We start from the raw sequence: 21,730 nt of genomic DNA, 5'->3' as shown, positions 1-21,730 counted from the left end.
TGAACACGCAGACAGTTTTCCAGTATTCGAGAATGTTTATTTCTGGGTTAACTGTAGGATCACGTAAGAATCTGGTCATTTCATCAATTGCTGTAGAATCCGACTTAGTGGATTTAAGGCATTCAGGCATTATCTGTGAGTACAGTGATTCATGTATCCACGGAAATCGGAAAACGAAATTCAACATCCGACGGAACAATATTTTGTAGTTACCAGCTTGACATTTGTTTAAAGTCCCAAATGAAGGTAAACGCTTTCCTGAAATATTTAATGGAAACTGAAAGGCGCCATCTTGGCTTGAATGGTTTTAGGCCATAAGAAATATTGTCGTACGTCTTTTAAAATTAAGCCTCAATAAAGCACAGTGATTAATATGCCCGAAGTTAAAAGTGACGGGGTGTTTTCTCTAGTTTACCCATTAAAGTTTTTTATATTAATATTAGTTATTTTTTACGTTGCTCAAAATGATTGGCTAACAAATTCATTGGTTGGCCATCATGGAATTCTCAGATAATTCATATTTTAACGTTGGTAGTCTACACAAACCAAACTTGGTCCTAAAAAAATTCATAAATAGAACGTGTATCAGAATATTTAAATTGAATTGAGATTAAAAAATTAATTGTATAATGTATTAATTTTTGCCATTAATTATTTCATTGTTATTACTACATGTGCGACCGTAACTTGTGATGAAAGTCGGCATTATTGTTGTATTACTAAGTAACAGATTTCTCAGTAAAGTTTTTTTTAAAAAAAAAAAACAAGATTCATATTTAGTCTAGATCCTAAATGTGCTTTATTTTATTTTTTAGCATATTCTGAGAATACATATGTGATGTATGCCTTATTTAATGCTAATGTAGCGACAATGCATCCATTTTCATGAATATAAAGTAAGTTTCCCAAATCAGTACATGCTTCATAATTTTTTTTTATATAATAACGAATTAAAAGTACAATACAGTAGAACCTCGTTAATCCGTGATGCGCTAATTCGGGAATCGGATAATCCGGGACGATTTAAAAGAGAAGAAAAAAAAAAGAGAAGTAAAAATTGTCAGCGCTTAAAATTAACGTCACGCGGGCCGGCGGCCGGCAAACACTACAAGCCATCGCGTGGGCCGCCAAACTCTGCAACGCTGTTTGTACCGATCCTTTGTGTCGCCCCCCTTTCAGCTGTCACATTTGTCACTCTTTAAACTTGAGGGGGATGTCCTGACTTCTGCTTCCCGTCTCCTTTTGTTTGTTTCCACCCGCCAACGCACGGCAGGCGCCTGCGAATGACGTGTCTGGCTGGCATTCGGCTGTACGAGTTGGGGGGGGGGGGGGGGAGGAGGGGGGAGGGTGCAAGGTCAGCACGATCTTATCTTTCTCTCTTCGGCTGTTGTAAATGACCGTGAACTAATGGCTAGGCAGTGCTGTATTTTTTTAAGCCGAGACACTAATTCGAAGACGGCCGGCCCTTACCGTGAACGGCCTTAACCCAGCTGCACGCTGGTGTCTGAGAAGCTTGACAAGACCTTCCGGGCTTTTAATCGGTAATCCGTGAATATCTCGGTCCTGACCATCACGTATTAACGAGGTTATACTGTACCTCAATAGGATGTGTTCCAAGGAAAACGTAAACAGGCCAAGTAAATTGTAAGCATTTAAGTTTTTAAAGTACTACATTTACATCAACATTTTCCCTCGAATCCCGAATCTTTTCCCTCGAATTTCGAATCTTTCGAATACTAGAGATTCGGTGGGATTCGAGGATTCGAGGATTCGACCGGCCCATCCCTATTTTATACACATGTACACAAGTTAATATATATATTTTATTACCGAGATAGGCCTTTATCATAAGTCCTTTAGTTTCTTCCCTTTGGAGCACAAATCATAAAATTAAGTTCACTTTAGAGCATATCATTACTATCAGTTCAGAAAAAAAAATATCACTTCTTGTCAATGTAGTTAAATTTGCTAATTATGAGTTAATGTTAATATGTACACAAAACTGCCAAACAAACACACAGTGTAGGAAAAAAACAGTACCTTATTCCCTACGACCACTTGACTGTGCACTGGAATTCTTTTACTATTGCTGCAGTTTTAGTGCGCCCACAGCTGTACATTTTTGCGATATCAGACCCTGGTAACATTTTTCGAAACAAATGCCCGGCGTGGTCGGCAACGCTGAATGGAAGGTTATGTTCCACTAAAAATCTTGTAAAATAACATTCCGCCCTAATCACATGACTGTCACTGTTACGGTTCACGGAAAAGAAACTACTGATTTTTTTTTTTTGTTTTCTTCTGCAAGCTTCGCGTTATTTGCATGTTTCAAGCTCTTGACGTGATAGGAAATATTGTGCTTGCCGCCATGGGAAACATTGGCTGTATCCGAATACTGGCCTAATGGATCCCTTAGCTAAGGGATCCACTAAACGTGCATCGTAGTGGACGCGGCCATCTTTGTGTTGAATCCGAATTCTCACAAGGGATGCCGATGCATCCCTTCACGCATCCACTAATTCGAGATTTCTAGGGATGCGACACTCGCATCCACTAACGCGTCCCTACATCCATTAGCTTCGGAATCGGGTTTTATTTTGTTTGTGTATAATATTACTTCAGATTTTCAGCATAATATTTGTTTAAAACATTATAAGCGAAAGTGATAACTTAAACAGACACAAATGAAGATGTTAAAAAAAATATAATAAAAGAATGAATTTAAACTTAAAGGATAATTCAAAACTCATAAGTATTTTTAAAGTTTACAATTTATAAAATGTATTTTATTTGGATCGCTAACATGTATAACATACACATTACATTATTTTTTAATTGGTAGGTATTTATTATTTACGTTTTGCTGAATATTCGTAGATATCCCTACACAAAATGGCTACGTGAAGATTAGTACGACTGACAGTCAACAGGTGGTGCTAGCAGTAAAAGTATTCGGATACTATCCATCCATTAGAAATGCGTCCTCTACATTGTGGCTGCATTTGCTAAGGGATGTAGGGATGTGTGTGCTAAGGACGCATCCCTATGTATTCGGATACAGCCATTAATGTCGCAACGACAAACACTACAAAACGCAAAATTAGAGCCTTAGTAAAGAAAGGAAATAATTCTGAGTAATATGACCGAAACACCTGTCCATATTGTTTTTTACTACTCGTAGCCATTATGAAATCATATTATCTTACGTTTTGTACAAGCGCTAACTTATAAAATATTTACCGCACTCGTACATAAACGGTAAGTCGTTATCACTCGTCTCCAGCCAACCTGCTGTGTACCAACAAACTAACAAAAATTACTTTTATGACACTTCCGCACAAAAGATTAGCAAGATCAATTGCCATCCAGCCTGCTGTGTACCAACGAAACTTACAAAAATTACTTTCTTTTCGGAACGATTTTTCTGTGACTCCATTATCCTCATATTGTCGCGGACGCCATGTTGTTAAACAATAACAAATGCTGCTCAAACGGTACATTTATATGGGCACTAAAATATTATACTGCATTTTTGAACAGACAAAAATCGTAAGATGTTCCGAATTTCCGTACAATCGTAATATGAATTATTTTCCGTACAAATTACGGGAAAATCGTACAAGTTGGCAGATATGAAAATGCACATGAATACACCATAACAAAACCAAAATTCAACCAAAATCATAAAATTAATCACATTTTAGCAAAACTAAACTTAAATCACAAAAGTTTACATTTTAATGTATTAAAATCAATGAATGCAATTTTTTCGGCAAGAAGTTTGTACCAAAATGTGTCTAAATGTCTAAATGTCTAAATAATATAACTTGTTTCATAACGATTAGGGTAGCTTTTACGCATACTTTACGCTGCACGTAAATGATTTTCAATTAAGACATTGCTATGAACTCCACTGTACAACTGCTCTGCCGCGCCACATCATGCCCGTTTTGACGATTTACAATCTTGGTGTTGCAAAAACCTGTGCCAAAAAGATTTCCAAAGTTCATATGGATTTATCGCTAGCTGTTTTGGTCGCACCCGAATGATAGTACCAAACTGTAAGAGACCATTATTTTTACGTCAGTTTTCGTAGTTTAGATATTTTAAAATTTTAATTGATTTTTTATATTGTTCATTTATTTAGAATATTTTAATGTTAATATTTACTACATTTAATATGGAATTTTTTTTTAATAAGTTTATGCCCGCAGCATTAAGGTAATAATAAATTGTAATGTGCAATTTTTACCAAATGTAAACAATTTTGATATTTCATTGCATTTTTATTGCAGTTCTTTTACAAACCAGCCAGTGCTCTACTATATTTACAGTTGTTGCAATTTCTGCTCTATGTATCTTTTGCTCGACACCGCAGATTTTGGCAGGGTTAAAATTAATTTTAGGTAGTACATAGATGTTCAGCTATGTTCTTAATTAAACCTATCGCCCAGCAATTGTCGGTGACATGGGCACTAATTGCACTTGGTGCAATGAGAGCCTACTATACAAAGATGAATAGTTTATTATTCATATTTAATTCGACTTTGAATTCTTACACTTCAATATAATGAATATTTGTTTGCTTACAAATATTTAACACAGCATACCTCATGTGTTTGTTGTACAGTAGAATCTCGTTATAAAGTACATCAATAAAGCCTCAACTTTTATACTTAGTAATGAAAGTACTTTATTCTGAAAGTTACCTTTAAAACATAGTATTTTTGAATTTTTAAAAATAAAGTAGTAGGGGATCAAATGTTACATTAGCTTGGAAGCAAATATTTGTAAAACAACAAGAATATAAAAAAAAAAAAATACTGAACTTAATACAGTAGCCTAAATTCTAGGCCTCCATATACAAAATTTATATCTGTCGAACACAAAATGACAAATGGGTTAAACTATTTTGCAGATATGTACATTTATTGGGATAGAATTCCCTCGTCATCTCCTAGGCGAAGTCTCTTGCGACCAGCAGATAAAGATGACTGTTCATACAGTTTAATAATTTTTTCGCGATCTTTTATTATTGTTGACAGTGCAGTGGGCACCAAACCAAACGACTGTGCTACATCTGCATTTTTCCTGCCTTTGTCAACTTCTTTTAAAATTTCCACCTTTTTCTTTCAAAGTAAACTGCTTGCGTTTCTTTTTATCTTTTTGGCCATCCATCCTGATTAAAATATTCAATCAACAATATTGTTTGCCTCGCGCCACCCCAAACGTAAACAAACCTCGCATCCATAGATAACGATAGCACCACACTAGTAGCGCGCGTCGCGAGCATGGCTATGCCAGGTGACATTCCTATCTTCATGGCAACACAAATAAAGCTTTTTGGCCATGTTGTGACACCAAACAGTTCCAAACTTAACCTGCATAAATTAACATTGGATATAAGTTAAAATATAATTTTTATTTAACGTTTGTATCTGCGTTAATAAAAACTTTTAGAACTTGCTCTACAAATAACCAAAAGCTACGCAGCTAAAAACAATTGTCTTGAAGAGGGCGAGACAGCAATTGATTGTTTAGATCGTCTCGTGCACTAGTGTGTGATCCATGGAGGAGGAAGAATGGCACGTTATACTGTACTATGATTCTATGAATCGTTGAGACATTGTTTGTTTACGTTTTATACTTGTTAATGATTCTTGAAAGCGATAAAAATTAATCATAATGTACGTTTATATTAAAGAATCCCGCCGCAAACACAGTAACAATTATGTAAAATTTTCCTGATAACTGGAAAAGAATGGTCGTTGTAATGAAAGGTAGGATACGTTTTTAATGTTAAAGTGAAATATTGTTACATTGTTTACATTGGTGTTTTGAGCGGGAATTTAAAATCATACGGTGAACTGAAAGATATGTTATTCTGAAGTACGTTGTAATGGAATTTCACTGTATACCAAAATTATGTTGAGTTGGTCATTTGTGTGATATACTTTTTTTTTTAAATTTTTAATGAGACTTCATAATCAAAAACATGCACACTAAGTGACATTTTAAGCATGCAACAAGTATTCAAAGTTTTTTTTCGCTGTTGTCTCACTAAACAGTAATGGAAAAATCGCGTGAATGATTCAAAACTAGGGCTGGGCCGATGCCGATTCCGATTCTTAAGTATCGGCCGATATTCAGAGTATCGGCATCGGCAGCATCTGTAAAATAATTGCTGATACTTCGCGCCGATACCTCAGTCCAAGTTCTTAAACTGTGTTACAGCAAATTCTCTCTAGTACGTCCCTCTTGTTAACGTACAATCCAGTATAACGTATAAAGCCACCGGTCTTGATACGCCATGCAAATTAATAGGCATAATAAATATATAACGTACGTTTTTCAAAGCCCTGGACTGTAATTTCTCGTTAATACGTATCTTTTTGCCAATATTATTATACAAAATATTAAACATTTTCTCATTTCATTCACAATTCTATAGCTTTGTTTAACAACCGGTCTTGTGGAAATTGTTTACAGACGTCTTCTTTATTTTGTTGAGTAAAATGGCAGGTGCAGTGCTGGTAACCGTGCGGGTAGAAATTTCATTCGTATAAAAAAATGTCCGTTTTTTGTGTGACTGGTGTAGCAACATAACATTTATGCGGAATAATCAAGAGTTATAAACAAAAAACGCTTAACTTTTTCAACTAAGAAAAAAACGATTCGATAATATTTATCCTACAAAATGTGTATTTTCACGTTTGAATTTGTAGCAATGGATATTGGCCGATGGCTACCATATCTGGCTAGGTACATAAAACGTGGATTATACGATGGCCAACGACTACTAATGCGTTTATGTTACCGTTTGTTTTCTGTTTCGATGACCTAACCCATAATTTGTTTGTAAACATCATTTCAAATTAACATCTTTCGCAATTGTACACAAATGTAATACGTATACAACATTTATTTAACAGATCTAGTGGCACACAGTTTCCGACGCTAGTGAACATTTTGTGACGTTTCGTGAAGCTTGTTTAATGGCGACGTGACGACGTGGATAACTAGTTTATATTTTTATATTTAGTGTATTACGGCAGCATATGTAGGTAGGCCTAACCGTAGAAGTTATGAGTACCCACAAGCGTGTGGGTATCAGCATTGCAAAGTTATGAAAGACATTTCTCAAAGGAAAGTTAAAACAAACATTCTTGACTATATGAAAAAAACTGTAGGTACTGTATGTTGAACAGTTGAACATTATTTTATAATTGGGTTTGAATATGTCCAGCTATTAGGGGAAAAAGTACACACAAAATGCAAATCCTGCCAATTATTTCTCATGGACTGGTACCTACTGTTCCAATGCATGTCAGTGCATTTGGCATGTCTAATTCAACTGTAACAAAAGGTCGTGCAGGATTTCAATTTTTGGTAAATATGTAGTGTACGGATTATCGTCAAAATTTTTTTTAAAAATCTGAAATAACTTTCATTATATGCTCTTTTACGTCCTCTTTTCATTACAGCCTGCGGATATAGGAAATTCCAAATACTTAATATGAAATTAAAAAATACTTTATAAGTAAAATATCCTTTCATAACACAAACATTTCTTTGGTTAGTATCGGCATCGAGTATCGGCAGTATCGGCCCATAAGAATCGCTATCGGTGGAATCGGTGAAAAGTGGTATCGGCCCAGCCCTATTCAAAACACAACATATTTGTGACATTTTAAAATTGTAAACAAAATATTATTTGTATTTGTTTCTTTACAAACACCAGAATGCCAAAAAATAAATAAATGTCAACAAGCTCTGGCTACAACACCACAAAACATGGGACACATCATTGCAATGGCTAATAAAAGAAGCGAACGCCATTGTTTCAAAGCCATATAAATCAATAGTCATGACCGATCTGTCACAACTATGAAAACTATTTATAACCAAAAAAAAATACTTGTTATTTCCAAGAGTTAGTATTCAATTGAATATGAATAATATTTTTTATAAACTAAAATATATGCACAGGCCTTAGAATTTTATGCTTTCTATGCAGCTCCTAAAAATTTATTGAAAATAATATAACTATTCTACTGAACACAAATCATACAAACTGTGAAAGATACACACCTGCTGGTCTTGTCCTGTCAAACCGAACACGTCTCCGTACAGAGGTCGTCCCGTCTCATCCACCGGGGGCTTGCCCCACCCACCGGCGTGGTAGCCGAAAGAACATCCTTCCGGGATGGGAGCGTTCAGGCCGGCAATCTTGAGGTTGGGGTAGGACGGGGGAGGTCCGTACCGCTGCATGGCGATGAGCCACGGCGGGGGTACCTTGTGTGCGCTCAGGCCCGTCGGCATCCCCAGGGCAGTGCGCAGCTCGTCCGACAAGTCGCCGGGCTTCTTCTCTTTCAGCCGCGTCTCAAACTCCTTGCCCTCGTAGTACAAGTCCCCGTGGATGGACATTCGAGGTTTGGTCTGCCACCTGACAAACATTACATACTACAAACTGCCATCACAATTTGTTGCTCTTACGCCACATTCATTTGCACTGTAATATAGAATTTAAGTAGAACATACTCATCTCTCATTTACATTTCTCATGGCATGGACAATTTGAATGCATGAAAATCTCCATTAATGGGACATAAAAATAATCAAAATTATGTTTATATTAATATATATTTTGTTACTAATAGACTGTTGAAATAAAAGTTTGTCAATATTGGCAACATACAGTCATATATAAAGGCAAATAAATACTATGCAATATTACAATTATGTACTTAATACCATATTTTACACTAAGAATCAATATTTGATTGTATTTACAAACTACTGTAACGTAAAATATCTTAGTTTTGGCTGCTAGCAAAAATAAAGCATAGATTAACATCCATACTAGCAAATTAGTTTAACAGAAAAATGGGAATATTTTTCACAAGTTGCAATGATTAAACCTTAAAGTTCCTGCTTGCATCATTTTTATGGTCAGGAGAAGAAGTTTTGCAGAGATATCTGGCCTGCTCTGTGCATGGGAGACGCAACACTGCAGGTGTTTGCTCATCGCTCAGGTTTCTTTTATCATGGTATGAGTATGAGGCACACAGCATACGAGACCCGGCAACAGTTGTCTTTGATATAGTAACCTTAGCAGTAACTCCCGCCTCTGCATTCCAGCACCAATTAGTCATTGAGGCATTTGTTTCACTGCTCTGGTCTCGCTATTACATCCTAAGGTTTCTGACCTGTCCTAGCTCAGAGAATGTGACCTTGAGTACTATTTCTGGCAGCTTCCAGCTGTCACATAAAGGACCTTGGTACAGCACATTTGCTCTTTATAAAAGAGCTTAGCTTAAGAACCAGTGTTGTTAAAAGTACTCAGAAAAAGTAATTGGGCTCAATTACAATTACTGTGGTGATAATGTAACTAATTACAAGTAAAAATTACTTTACATAAAAGTAATCACTAAAATTACAATTACAATTACTTTCCGCTACCGTTTTAAAACTGACATACGATTAAATTTTTTTACACTTTGTTAATTTAATAAACATACATATATGTTTTGTTAAAAAAATGATTTCATGTAATTATTAAATTTATTATCTTTAATTAAATTAATGATATTTGAGGACAAACTTGCTTGAATAACATCAAAATACTTCATACAAGTAGTGGAATTGACCTTACAAAACAATTGCATTTTAAAGTTCTCATCAGAGAGATTCCCTCTCTTGATGGCAAAAACATCTTTACCAACACTAAAAAGACGCTCAACGGCAGCGATGTGTTATATTTTTAAAATGCAGATTTTAGGATAGGGTAATGTTGGAGACACTGAAAGTCACTATGGCTCTTCATTTTTGATCATAGATGTTGTGCATACGATCGTAGCACTACAAGCGTAAAATTATAAACTTTACTAATACAAAAGTTTATGATCTTCTTGTTCTTAATTGTATTCATTATACGTTCCGAGAATAAAAGTAACGGCAAGTAAATATAAAGTATCGATTACCTTAATGTATCGATTACAATTAATGTTATGTATTCCGATTACAAGTACGAATTACATTTTTAAATGTAATTCGTTACAAGTATAAATTACTTGAAAAGTAATCGTTACAAGTAATCCGATTACTTGTAATTCGTTACTTAACAACACTGTTAAAAACTGAATGCATTGTCTTTGAACGTCACTTAGCCATTTTCAAGCACTGCTTACAAGCAAACAGAAGGAAATGACCGTTTTTTATTGCCTAACTCGCCCTACCTAAGTGCAGATGGTACTGCCGATAACACTTTACAATACATGGGGGAGGAACAAACACAAAGAAGCCACTGATTCCATAGTATGATGCAGTACACTGCTTTTCTGTTCCCTTTTAATTTTTTTTTTCACCTCAAGAAAATATGTGCTTTGACACGCAATCAACTGGTAGAACTACTGTAGGATAGAAAACCAGGAATGTTGTTATATACAAATCAAGCTATACTGGTAAATAGTGATGTGATTATTTTTTCTTTTACTTAAGAACAATAACTACTAAGATTTTGAGGACAATAATACCTTGTGGGGTAGTGGAGGAATTCATAGTCATTAATAACAGGTAATAGAATCAGCATACAAGTATGAAATGGGGCTACCTTTCATTATTTATTTTTTTCGCTCTCACTTCATTGCTTCAATGATTCTAAATTTACTTTGATATGGTACTGATAGTACACTTATAATTTTATCTCCAGAAACACTTATATTCATTCACACTTATATTTCTAATTGGAATTTCTATAGTCCCAACTTATTGTTACAAATTTAAAAGGATCATAACTTTGGCACATCATAATAATAAATTGCACTTAGACAAAAGCACATTTATATTTTATGTGAAACAATGTGCTGATGATAATGATACACTACAACTTATTTAAGACATTATATTAATTTTGGACAGGAATCTCAATGACTTGGAATCAAGACTAAGAACCAAGGAACCAACTTGGAATTGAAATTTAAAAAAAATGTGTACTCAACCTAGTACTTGAAAATAAATATTAAATACTAAAATATTAATATTCAATCTGCAATAAACTCTTTTTCAAGGGACTTAAAAATGTAGCCTTAAAAACTGACTTGAAAAAGGCATCGTGCAGCTTCTGGTAGTCGATGTCTATCTTGCCAAGTTTAGGTCGGGCTCGCTCCCTCATCTTGGCCTTGAGAGTGCGCTGGTCCTCTTTCTCTTGCAGAGCAGCGCGCATCTCCATGATGCCGGTCTTCTTGATGAAGTCCGGCAGGTCGAACGGAGGCTTCTCTATACCTCGCTTTCCTTGCAGATACTGCGCACAGCACCACAATGCAATACAACAACCATCAATCACACACAAAAACTTAATAGGATGAATTTCTTCCAAAAACTTTTAGAGTATTTTTAAAATAAATTGACAATTTACTAGGCCTTGCAACGTAACATTTATAAGCTCTTCATTATGCACGTAAGCAATAAATAAAGAAATTCACTATTAAATAACAACAATACAAAAAAGTCATTACATAGGTCACAAATAAAAATTATTTATCTTTAAGAGTGGCGAACATTTTCCAAAAATGTTTATAGATGGCAGCATTATCCAGTGTTCTGATAATCATTTCATATTGACTAGGTAGCATTCTTATCATGCGTCATTCAGTTCCAAAATAACGATGGTGTGCAATTATTGTTCAATAGAATAGCAGCATGTCAAATGTGAATGAGGCAGCAACTCAAAGAATTTTATACAACTGGTAATGGGGCAATGATAAAATATAGGGGTGAGTGCATAAATACTGGTAAAGATTATGTTGAGAAATAAAAATAGTATTAAAGTGATTATCACTCAAAGTTAATTTTTATATTACATTTTGTGACTTACATAATGACTGACCCTCTTACCTCAAAGTAATAATTAATTTCACTGTCCTAAAGATGAGTCTCTCTGACAAGCTATTTATTTCCATTAATAAATTCAAGAAGAGTTTCCTCTTATACTAACTTTATACATTTAGCACTAATTAAAGTTTTAAACACATTATTAGGCTCAACATAAAAAGCAAGTGTTTTGTTCCAGTATGATAACTTAGATTTCATATTGGCATAACTGACAAATACAAAATACATTTTTCCTGTGTCAGTTGCAGTGAAGTCATGGTAAGCTGTAGTAGTCTATATGTACATAGTTGGGAATCAACATATTTCATTAACTATATAGTTGTTTACAAACTAAATATTTAGTTCCTGATATCCAGCAACATATTTGTTTGCCACAAATAGTATGTCTTACCACCAACATCTACTTAAAAGTAAAATAAATACATAATTGGATGTTGTGTGAAACTTAATAAGACAAGTTGTTCAAAATTAAAACCGAAGGATAAGATTGATTGCACACAGTATGTCATGAATACAGAGGTGCTACTGCATCTGTGAAGTCAATACAAAAAAACTCGTGGCTGCCACAAACTTTTGAAATATTTTTTTTTGTATGTATTTTCTTCGTGTCACGAGTGCAAAAGAATTTCAATTTATAGCAGAAATTTTTTAATTGATAAATAGAGAATCTGGTGGAAACGTAACATCACTATTAGTTTTTTTTTTATACTGTTTACAAAACTTACTCATGAAAGTTATCAAACACCAACTGTTCATTAATGTTTCCAAAAAAAAATAATTAAATTTGTTTCCAGTAGTGATGCAATAGTTTCCAGTCTTCGAGAGCTTCTGCATACGTAGCGGATATACTGTGAATGAAAAATAATTGGTTTTACATAGGGATGGGGCGAATCCTGATTTCCTCGAATCCGAATCCTAACTAAAATCCTCGACTGGAATTGCCGAATCTCGAACCCAAACCGAATCTTTTAATAGTTGATGTCCACATATCTAATGTAAGTGAGATGTATTCTGCTTGCACTAAGAGTCCCTTGACTTTATCACATGAAGTTTGGTACATTTCTGGTATAAGTGTATATAAAGACAAAAATTTTTTCTTGAGAAATTTCAGTTTTAGTACAGATTAGCGGTTAGGATTTTTTCTATAAATAAGCTAGAGGTCTGCGAGCCTAAGAATTTTACTTCGAGCCGAGCTCGAGCTTTTGTGGTACAGTTACACTTTTGGGATATTATTTTTATCTTAAACTTAGTATAATGTTTGAATAAAGTATTAAAATGAAGTGGGCTTATTAATTATGGGTAACTATTTACAGAGTGTGTTTACATTTTGCACTGCTAGAAAAAAATAACATTTTTTTCCATTGAATCTTACCTGTTTCCATTGGTTCATTAGTAACTGATATCATCCAACTAACATAACCAAGTATATGTTTGTGTAAATGTAACATATCTTTGGAAAAATTTTGTCCTTGTCAATTTTTCTGGAGTCCTTACTGAGCTTCAACAAACTTAGCACCAAAAATCATGTTGTTTGAAAAGTACATTCACATTGTTTCAACATTTCCACTTTTCAACACAATAATTCTGAGAGAGATTGTCACAGAGTATTAAATTCTGTTCTTTAATCTATCATGCAGAACAATAATTTTTTCTGCACGTTCAGGAGTTAAATTAACTCTACGATTGGAGATAGTGTTTCCAGCAGAAGAGAAGCGTCTCTCGCTGGCAACCTGCTTGGCTGGAATGCTTTAGTAAAATTGCTTAACCTCAAAATTAGTGTCATAAATATCTGTAACTGGTCATTAAAGTTTAATCAATTGAAAGTAATAAAAATAAAAGCATTTTACTTCATTCAATTTACACTTGCAAAAAAAACATACACACAATAAACCTACATGGAAATTAAAGTCTTTGTCAATATCCTGAAGTCTGAAATATGTTTACTCATGTCATTAAATGTAGAGCTGTATTGAAGAAGCCGATTTTGCCAATATTTAGTTGAATCGGCATTTCTGCCGACTTCCGATACAGTATGCTTGTTAATTTTCGGCCGATATTACTGAAAAACGAAAGAGACTGCCATAACCTAAAAATCCACGAGTACCATTTTCACTTTTCGTAGTAGTACTGCATTCTTTCAGATCGCATTATTTCTTAGCGACATGTGCCAACCGTACATATCAAAGTTTAACATCCTTTTTTTTTTCAACAATGTTTTTTAATTTAATATGTCATAAATAAATAATACATTACTATCACGGTAAATATACATCTCAGTTGTTACGGTAACTATAGTGCAAATATGGTAGCTATCTGCTTCTGTAGTAATTATGGTATTCTATAAAGAATCTTTAGTTCTTTTTATGGTAATTATCTTAAAATAACTATTGGGTTTGTACTGTAGTTATGGTACATCATCCATATTTCTTCGTATGTGGTTGTTCAATTGTCTTTTCTTCATATTTACGTGCGCCAGGAAGTTTCAGAAAAAATTTTAACGGACTTTACATCACACATTTAATGGCGTAAATGATGAGACCTCGGGCAATTTAAACGCTTTATACGGAAAAACCTACCATGCGGGACCTCCTAAGCGAGTCGAATCCCTAGGATTCGGCGGATATTGGATTCGGTCACCCCATCCCTAGTTTTACATGTATTCTGCAGGTAAACCCCTCGCTAGTGAGTATTAAGTGATTACAATAGAGGCATGTCAAAATAATAACCTGCAGAATCAGTTTTGTTTGACATCAATGTATCACTAAATAGCTGAGTAATTGCATTGAGACACATTATCTGATTCGTTTTGTCACTAAAAAATTTGTTATTGATAATTGCAATTGGAAGTGAAGTGATATGCAAAAAAAACTTTTCTCGTGGCTTTTCACAGTGATGTAATGTTTCCAAGATGATCACTACAGTGAAATCTCATTACAACGGACATGAAAAAACACACACTTTTGGCATTTAACAATGAAAGTACATGTAATAAATGTAAAACATCTTGTAGAGATCTAAAATGACAATAAAACACCCTTATGAAAATCCCACTAAGAAAATAAGCAATGGACCTACACATACAATTAGTGATGTAACTATATAATCAATCATTTTAGAATTAGTATCAGCAGATACTCCCAAATTTCTGGATTTCCGATATAATCATTTCTAACCGATACCGTACTTAAAAAACTGATACAAAAAAAAAGTTTAATAATTTCATACATTCAGGTGTCACCCATATTTTCTGTTTACCTGTTTAAAGTTTCATAGACATCTTTTACACCAATTTTTTTGTAATTTAATATTTTTCTTGAATTTGTGTTTGTTAATTAGTCAATGACATATGAGTAGGGATGGTGATTTTTCGTTTTCGCAAAATAGATGCGAAAATATACTAAATTATATTTTTTCCGCTATAAAATGCGAAATCTAGACTATTCCGAGATAAATGCGAAATCAAGGTAAAAAAAGTAGATTCGTCTTCACTCTACACAATTTATTTACCGATTGTATTTCGTTTCAGTTCAGTATCAAAAGAAACCAACATTTTATGGCGTATTCAGCACAAGTATCTTATTGTCATGTCATTCACAACACTATTGTTTGTAAATATTGAATGAAAAATGGCCATCCGTGACTCGCGATTGTAAACAAAGCAAAGAACAACTAGCTGGAAGAGTGTCCGTCATCTTGCAGAGTAGAAGTTTTTAGGCCACCATATTGCGACATCTCTGCTTCGCCGCACCCATTTTCTGTCTGTGTTTCACGTGAAAGCCACGTTCTTGTATAGTCTGCGGAAGGTTGTGTGTTTACAAATACGTGCATACTCGTGAATGTGTTGTATACTGTTATTTCTCGTGGTAAAAATGGGATGAAATTTAATTTCCATTCGCGATTGCATAAATGAATACAAAAGTGAACAGTTCTACGAAAGTGATACGAATATTTTAATGCGCAATTTATGTAATCGCCGTCTGGAGTGGATAAAAAAAGATGTACTTGAAAAGCACATTAAATCTGAGGGACGTCAGGCTGCAAAAAAAAAGATTCACCGAGAAATCGGATGAAGAAAAAAGTCGGTAAAACGGCAAGCAAAGGTTTCTGGCATGATCGAAAACCAAAAGAAGGCGAAAATTGAAAAAACGAGTTTGAACACGGCTAAAAAATATTTATTGTAATTTTAAGTATTCAATTTATTGCACTCATAAGTGCTAAAGAGTTTGGAAACCTGCCAAGATAGGCTATCTTTGTAGTTGTGTTAGATCTTTATTTCTGTGGTTGTTAATAATTAATATGTGTATTATTTAATGCTTTTTAAAAATATACAGTAATGTAAAATGAGAGAATTGGCTAAATCTTGTTTTTAAAAATGCTAAAAAATGCTTAATTTTAAATTCAAAATGCTAAATGTTATTATTTTAAATGCTATAAATCACCATCTCTACATATGAGTATTGCACATACTATGCACAAATTTTGTGTGGTAATTTTTTTTTTTCATCCAGCAAAAAACCTTTAAATATATAATTCTATTAAGATACTAAACTATTCCTTAAAAATTTTGAATTTCTGGACACTTGCACTATGATTATTTACAAAAAGTACTAAATCCGTTTTATATTGGTGTTTATCCGTATCGCCCATTACTACTACTTTTAATAAAATTTCCAGGTTAATAACGTTAATACCTTCAGAATTTTCTTAACAGGAATTGAAATTTGACTGCATTGAAGTGAGGAACTTTGTATTTGAGACTGGACGCAGGAGCAGAGGGCCTACCTTCCTCTTGAAGCACCAGTGGCGCGGCACGGGCACGGTGTTCCTGTGGGCCTTGAGCTGCACCAGCAGCTTGGGGTCGCGGGCCGTCACGTCGTGCATCTCCACCACGTCGGGGCGGCCCACCAGCTGCTTCAGCTCCGCCACGCTCAGGCGCGTCAGCCTCTTCAGCTTGCGCTTCGACAACTTGGTCTTCCCCGCCTCCTGCTTCTTCTGCAAGAACACACCGCTCGCCGACGTTAGCTGTGCTCGGGACCTCTGGTGCTGGGATCGAACCATGACCTCACCACACGAACACGACGTGTCAGCGACCCAACAGAGTTCCACTGCTACATTGGAACTATCACAATACCCACCTACAAACACCTTTGATTTATTCTGAGCCAACATCAAAATTTTATTGATTGTGGTGTGTGTACAGTGAAATATTCGGAAATACAGACTGTGAAATGCAAATGTACCTGCTAGAGAACAGGAAACCCGTTGCCATATTATAGAATGCATTGAACCGCAGAATGCCAGATTAAAGACCTTTCATGGTACCAGGCAGGAGAGAATGAATAAAGTTTAACATCTTGTCTACGTTGATGTTATTACAGATAGATGAGGGATGATAAAATGGGACAAGAGTATTTGTGAAATGTATGCATTGATAAGGAGAAACTGAAAAACCCACTGACCCACATAAACATATACCAGGTGCTCAGAAAGTGAAACTGACAATACACACATATATGCATGTTTTGACTAGGCCTACATAAAAATCACAAATCTGAACATTAGACATCTGCGAATTGTGATTTTTCAGTTCGAATCGAATTCGAATCAAATTTCAAAAATTTCACGCGTTTTGAATTTTTTTCGAATCGAATTTGAGAATATTTATTTAAATAACATAGATTATTAAATTTTTTTAACATACCACCTTTGAAAAACTTGTCACATATTTCACAGTTTAAATCAAGTAATTATAATTAAAGTGAGACTATATTGAAGAAGCACAACCAGATTCTCAAAAATTAAAAAAAAAAAAATTAAAAATTATATAATTATATGTCTATAGCACTAACATAAATCACTTCGCAAATCATTTCAAATTGTCATGGAGAAAGGTGAGTTCATCGACATGGTGTAGCAACAAAAATTCTCTGCGACTGGTAACTATGTTGCCTGCTGTAGAGAAAACTCTCTCACTTGCCACCTTACTTAGCATGTTTGACTTTCAAGGATAAAAATATTAATAAAAATATCACAGCATAAGGAAGTGGTACAAAAAAATTACAAATTTACCATTTTTATCACTTAAGCATCGCACATTTTATTCTAAAATCAAGTTTATAATTAGGGGTGAGACCGTGGTTTCACTCTTAGCTGAGTTTTGAAATAAACAAACACCGTCGTATCACTGCGCCGCGTCAGCAAGTGATAGGCTGAATTCATCTTGCGCGTCAAGCACTAGTTGCAACACACACACTTCAGTACAGTCGGTGCTAATAAAATAACGGAGAAGTAATATAACAGAAAGCACCGTAGCACTTTGTTCAGCATAGATGGTTCATTTGCGAAGAAAAAACTATGCACTTTACGCCTAAAAGCCGTCTTCAAAACATTATCACAAGTTTTGATAACCACCCTGCTCTTCAAAACACTCGTTAATTCCGCAGTTAAATTCGCGATATCGTTCACACGACAACCCGGATATTTGTCTGAAAATGTTTTAAAAACATTCAACACAATAGTTATCTGTGCACTTTTCAAAGGCTTTCCCGTTCTGTGCTTTACAAAACTCGGTCCGGCGTCAGCCATAACAAACCGTGCGCGCGCGAATCTGAAATACAACTGTTGTGCCGGGCATCAACTGTACACTGTACACACGGCGTCTGCTACCATAATTGTCAGTAAATACTTGCTGACACATTAAACTGTATTGGATATTAATGGTGAAACGCTATAATGCTATATAACAATTGTTATAAAAAAGGCAGTGTAAAAATACTTACAAATGGTACGTAACCAAGGGACTATTTCTTGCGCACGAATAATGTGCGCGGCGGCCGGCAGCCAATGAAAATGTTTGTTTACAAGAGTCTTTGTTTATTCCAAAACTCAGGTAAGAGTGAACGGAGAATACTATTATGCAAAAAAAAAATGTAAAGTAATCCATAAAAACAAAACCTATTCATGGAAATTACGTTTATTTTTAAAAGTAGACTTTGCGAAAGCAAGCTAAATAATTTAAATTAATGAGCGCTGCAATAAAACCACTTTTTTCAACGTAAAAAAAAAAAAGAAACCCGTAACAAGAACGTGATTTGTAACTATACGCATAATGATCGTGCGGGTTAACTTGGTTACTGACAGAGCGCGCGCGTGAATGCAGTCTGCGAGCTATCAATATCAATTTTTGACTACGTGCGCGCGCTCTATACAGGAATCAACACAACCAAACTGGCACTGCTTACGTTTTTATAAGCGGTATAAAGCGACTCCCGAGACGTTAAAGATGAAGTTTATAAGTTTTAAAACCGTCTTCAAAACACGATTTACACATCAGATTACTTTGTAATAGGCTTAATTAAGTTAGTGAGCAGTTTTATCAGAACGAACGGCGTAAACTGCGTAAAGTAATAGGCACGTTGTAAACAACGGGAATTCATTGCATTACATCAAATGAGGTTAAAACGGGACAGAAATAAAAAAATAAAATGGTTCAAATAACGGGAAAACGTAAATAACGATAACGTAAATAAGGGGTTTCGATGTATAATTTTTTGTAAGTGGAAGATGTAATAGTCCATTTACATTTCTTTTAAACATGGGGGAGGATGTCTTATATTAGTGTATCTGGGCCAGATTTTGCAAGTCGAATTATTGTAAAATGAATTTGATTCATATTGACGAATCGAATATCAAAAAATTCGACTTGAATTCGGAAATTTAGAATATTCGCAGAACCCTACTGAACATATCACTATTCAATTTTACATTTATTCCACTTGCTAGCCCATTACTGGAATCCCCAAAAATATGTATACTATTTATATAGGTAAGTAAGTTAGCAGGTAACTGTGATGCTTACTTCATCTTCATCTAAATCATCATCGTATTCATCTTCCAGCTTGGGAACTTTCTTGAATTCAAGAGGCTCTCGGACAGGTTCCTTCACTGGCTCCTTTGGAGCATTTTCTTCTACCTTCACTGGCTCAGAGATTCGGAATGTTTCGAATATACGGGCAAACTGACGATACATTGGCTCCAATTCATGAATACCCAGCGTCTCTTGAATGTATCTGAAAATAAACAACAGGAATTCATGTTCAGCATTCAAAATTAGAAGTACAGAAAAAACATGCAGGATATACGTTGATGTATTTTTCAACCATAAAGTTACAAAAATAATTTATGGACTAATTGTTTATTTTACATAACATAATTCAGAAAACTAGTTATGTTTGTTATGCTGCTAAACGTGTAAGCTTCTATACTCACTCGATTTCAACTTCTGGTTCGTTCTCTGCAGTCTCTGACGTTTTCTTCCTTAGCTTTTCATTATTTTTCTCTTCTAGTTTCTGTTGGTGACGGGCGCGCTTCTTTTTCTTCTTCTTACGCCTGTTCTTCTTTTCCTTTTCAGCCTGATGGCCCGAGCCACGAGATGATACAGGTTCATCATCGTCGTCGTCATCCATGTCATAGATACTGTCAAGGCCTGAACGACTGATGACAGGGGCTGGAGGTGGTTCTGGTATGTTTTTGTGATCACCTGTGCACAAAAATAAATAGTTCACATTACGATAAACTCCTAACAATTGCTAAGAGCTGGTAATTTCCTCTGAAACCTTTAAAAACCAAACTGTTTAAAACAAAAGTAATGGCATTTGTCATACTAAGTTGATCAGCTCAGTAGCACTTTCACCTATTTTTTAGCAAGCTGATGAAGCTTGGGATTACTTCTCAACACATTGAGGGTTGTCTGAAAAATTTCCAACCTCAACATAAAGATGGCAGCACTCGTCAAAAAAAAATTGGGGAATGTGTTTGCTCGTGCTTTGGAATGTACCCTCTTGAAATTTCAGCCATTTTGGACGTGAATCGGTTTTTTAACTATCGTTTGCGTATGAGTCGGTGCGCATGTTTTTGTGAAAATGAAAAATTGAGTACAAAGCTGTCACTGAATATTTGTTTTTGATTGGCAATATGCCTATGCTAAATTCAAGACAAATTGGGGACTGTGTACTGGAACTCTGCACCATCATTTACCACAGTGATATTTTGGGCAGATGAATTCAAACATGACCGTACCAGCTTGTGAGACGACTAACTTTTGCATCCCCAAAAACTTCGAAGACGAAATCAGCTCAAAAAAAAAAAAAAAGGCAAAGACTATTCCTTTGGCCAGGAAAGTGGTGGTGACTGTTTTATAGGATAGTCATGGAATTGTCTTAATCATCTTCCTAGACGTAATGATTTTGAGTAACTAATTATGCAACTGCAAAAGCAAGTATTACAACAGAACTTAGTATTTCTTAAATAAATTCTGCAAAGAACTTGTAAACAGTCACCCGTTTACAGGTTGATTTCATTATCTCATGTTTATTGTAAATTAATTATTATAATTAAATATGTATTCGTATTATAAGTTGTACCAGCAATCACACTAATAGTGATAGCTAAGGCCAGCCAGTACGTTTAGTCTTTGGAAATTGCAGCTGTTTAATAATTTATTGTCTTCATTTTATTATTTTGGACACCTATTCCTTTTTCTGCAAGCTTTACATGAGTTAAACACAGGTTTAATTACCGTACATTGGATTTTACTACAACTGCTGAGTATTTCTTCCTGCTAGTTGCGAGCTCGCTGGTTGCTACAACAATCCTGGGAAGTTGAGGTTGAAAAGGAAGGAATAGAAAGGATTCCAGGACGCCATGTTCGAGAGAAGACGTTTCCCTTGTGATGTGTCGCCAGAAACCTGGTGCCCGCAAAGGAAACAAGAAGATCATGTCAGCTACGATAGTTAGATACAACGGTGCTAACATAGGAGAATTCTGAGTTCATCTACCT

The 21,730-nt window shown here is 35.0% G+C and overlaps 1 protein-coding gene across 4 annotated transcripts in view; it reads right to left on the bottom strand.

The window, feature by feature from the left end:
- LOC134530744 (splicing factor 3B subunit 2) overlaps window positions 1-21,730 on the bottom strand; it is a 45,795-nt gene that overhangs the window by 5,698 nt on the left and 18,367 nt on the right. For all 4 annotated transcript variants that reach the window (XM_063365867.1, XM_063365864.1, XM_063365863.1 and 1 more), the window contains exons 7-11: window positions 20,161-20,431; window positions 19,751-19,961; window positions 16,675-16,884; window positions 11,100-11,302; window positions 8,092-8,446 (exon numbers count right to left, since the gene is read on the bottom strand). In XM_063365867.1, coding sequence (XP_063221937.1) covers window positions 8,092-8,446; window positions 11,100-11,302; window positions 16,675-16,884; window positions 19,751-19,961; window positions 20,161-20,431 — 1,250 coding nt within the window. The remainder of the gene's footprint in view (window positions 1-8,091; window positions 8,447-11,099; window positions 11,303-16,674; window positions 16,885-19,750; window positions 19,962-20,160; window positions 20,432-21,730) is intronic.

The sequence above is a fragment of the Bacillus rossius genome, chromosome 3 (assembly GCF_032445375.1).
Source record: "Bacillus rossius redtenbacheri isolate Brsri chromosome 3, Brsri_v3, whole genome shotgun sequence".
In the NCBI taxonomy this organism is placed as follows: Eukaryota; Metazoa; Arthropoda; class Insecta; order Phasmatodea; family Bacillidae; genus Bacillus; species Bacillus rossius.
This window is presented reverse-complemented; position numbering and strand designations above follow the sequence as displayed.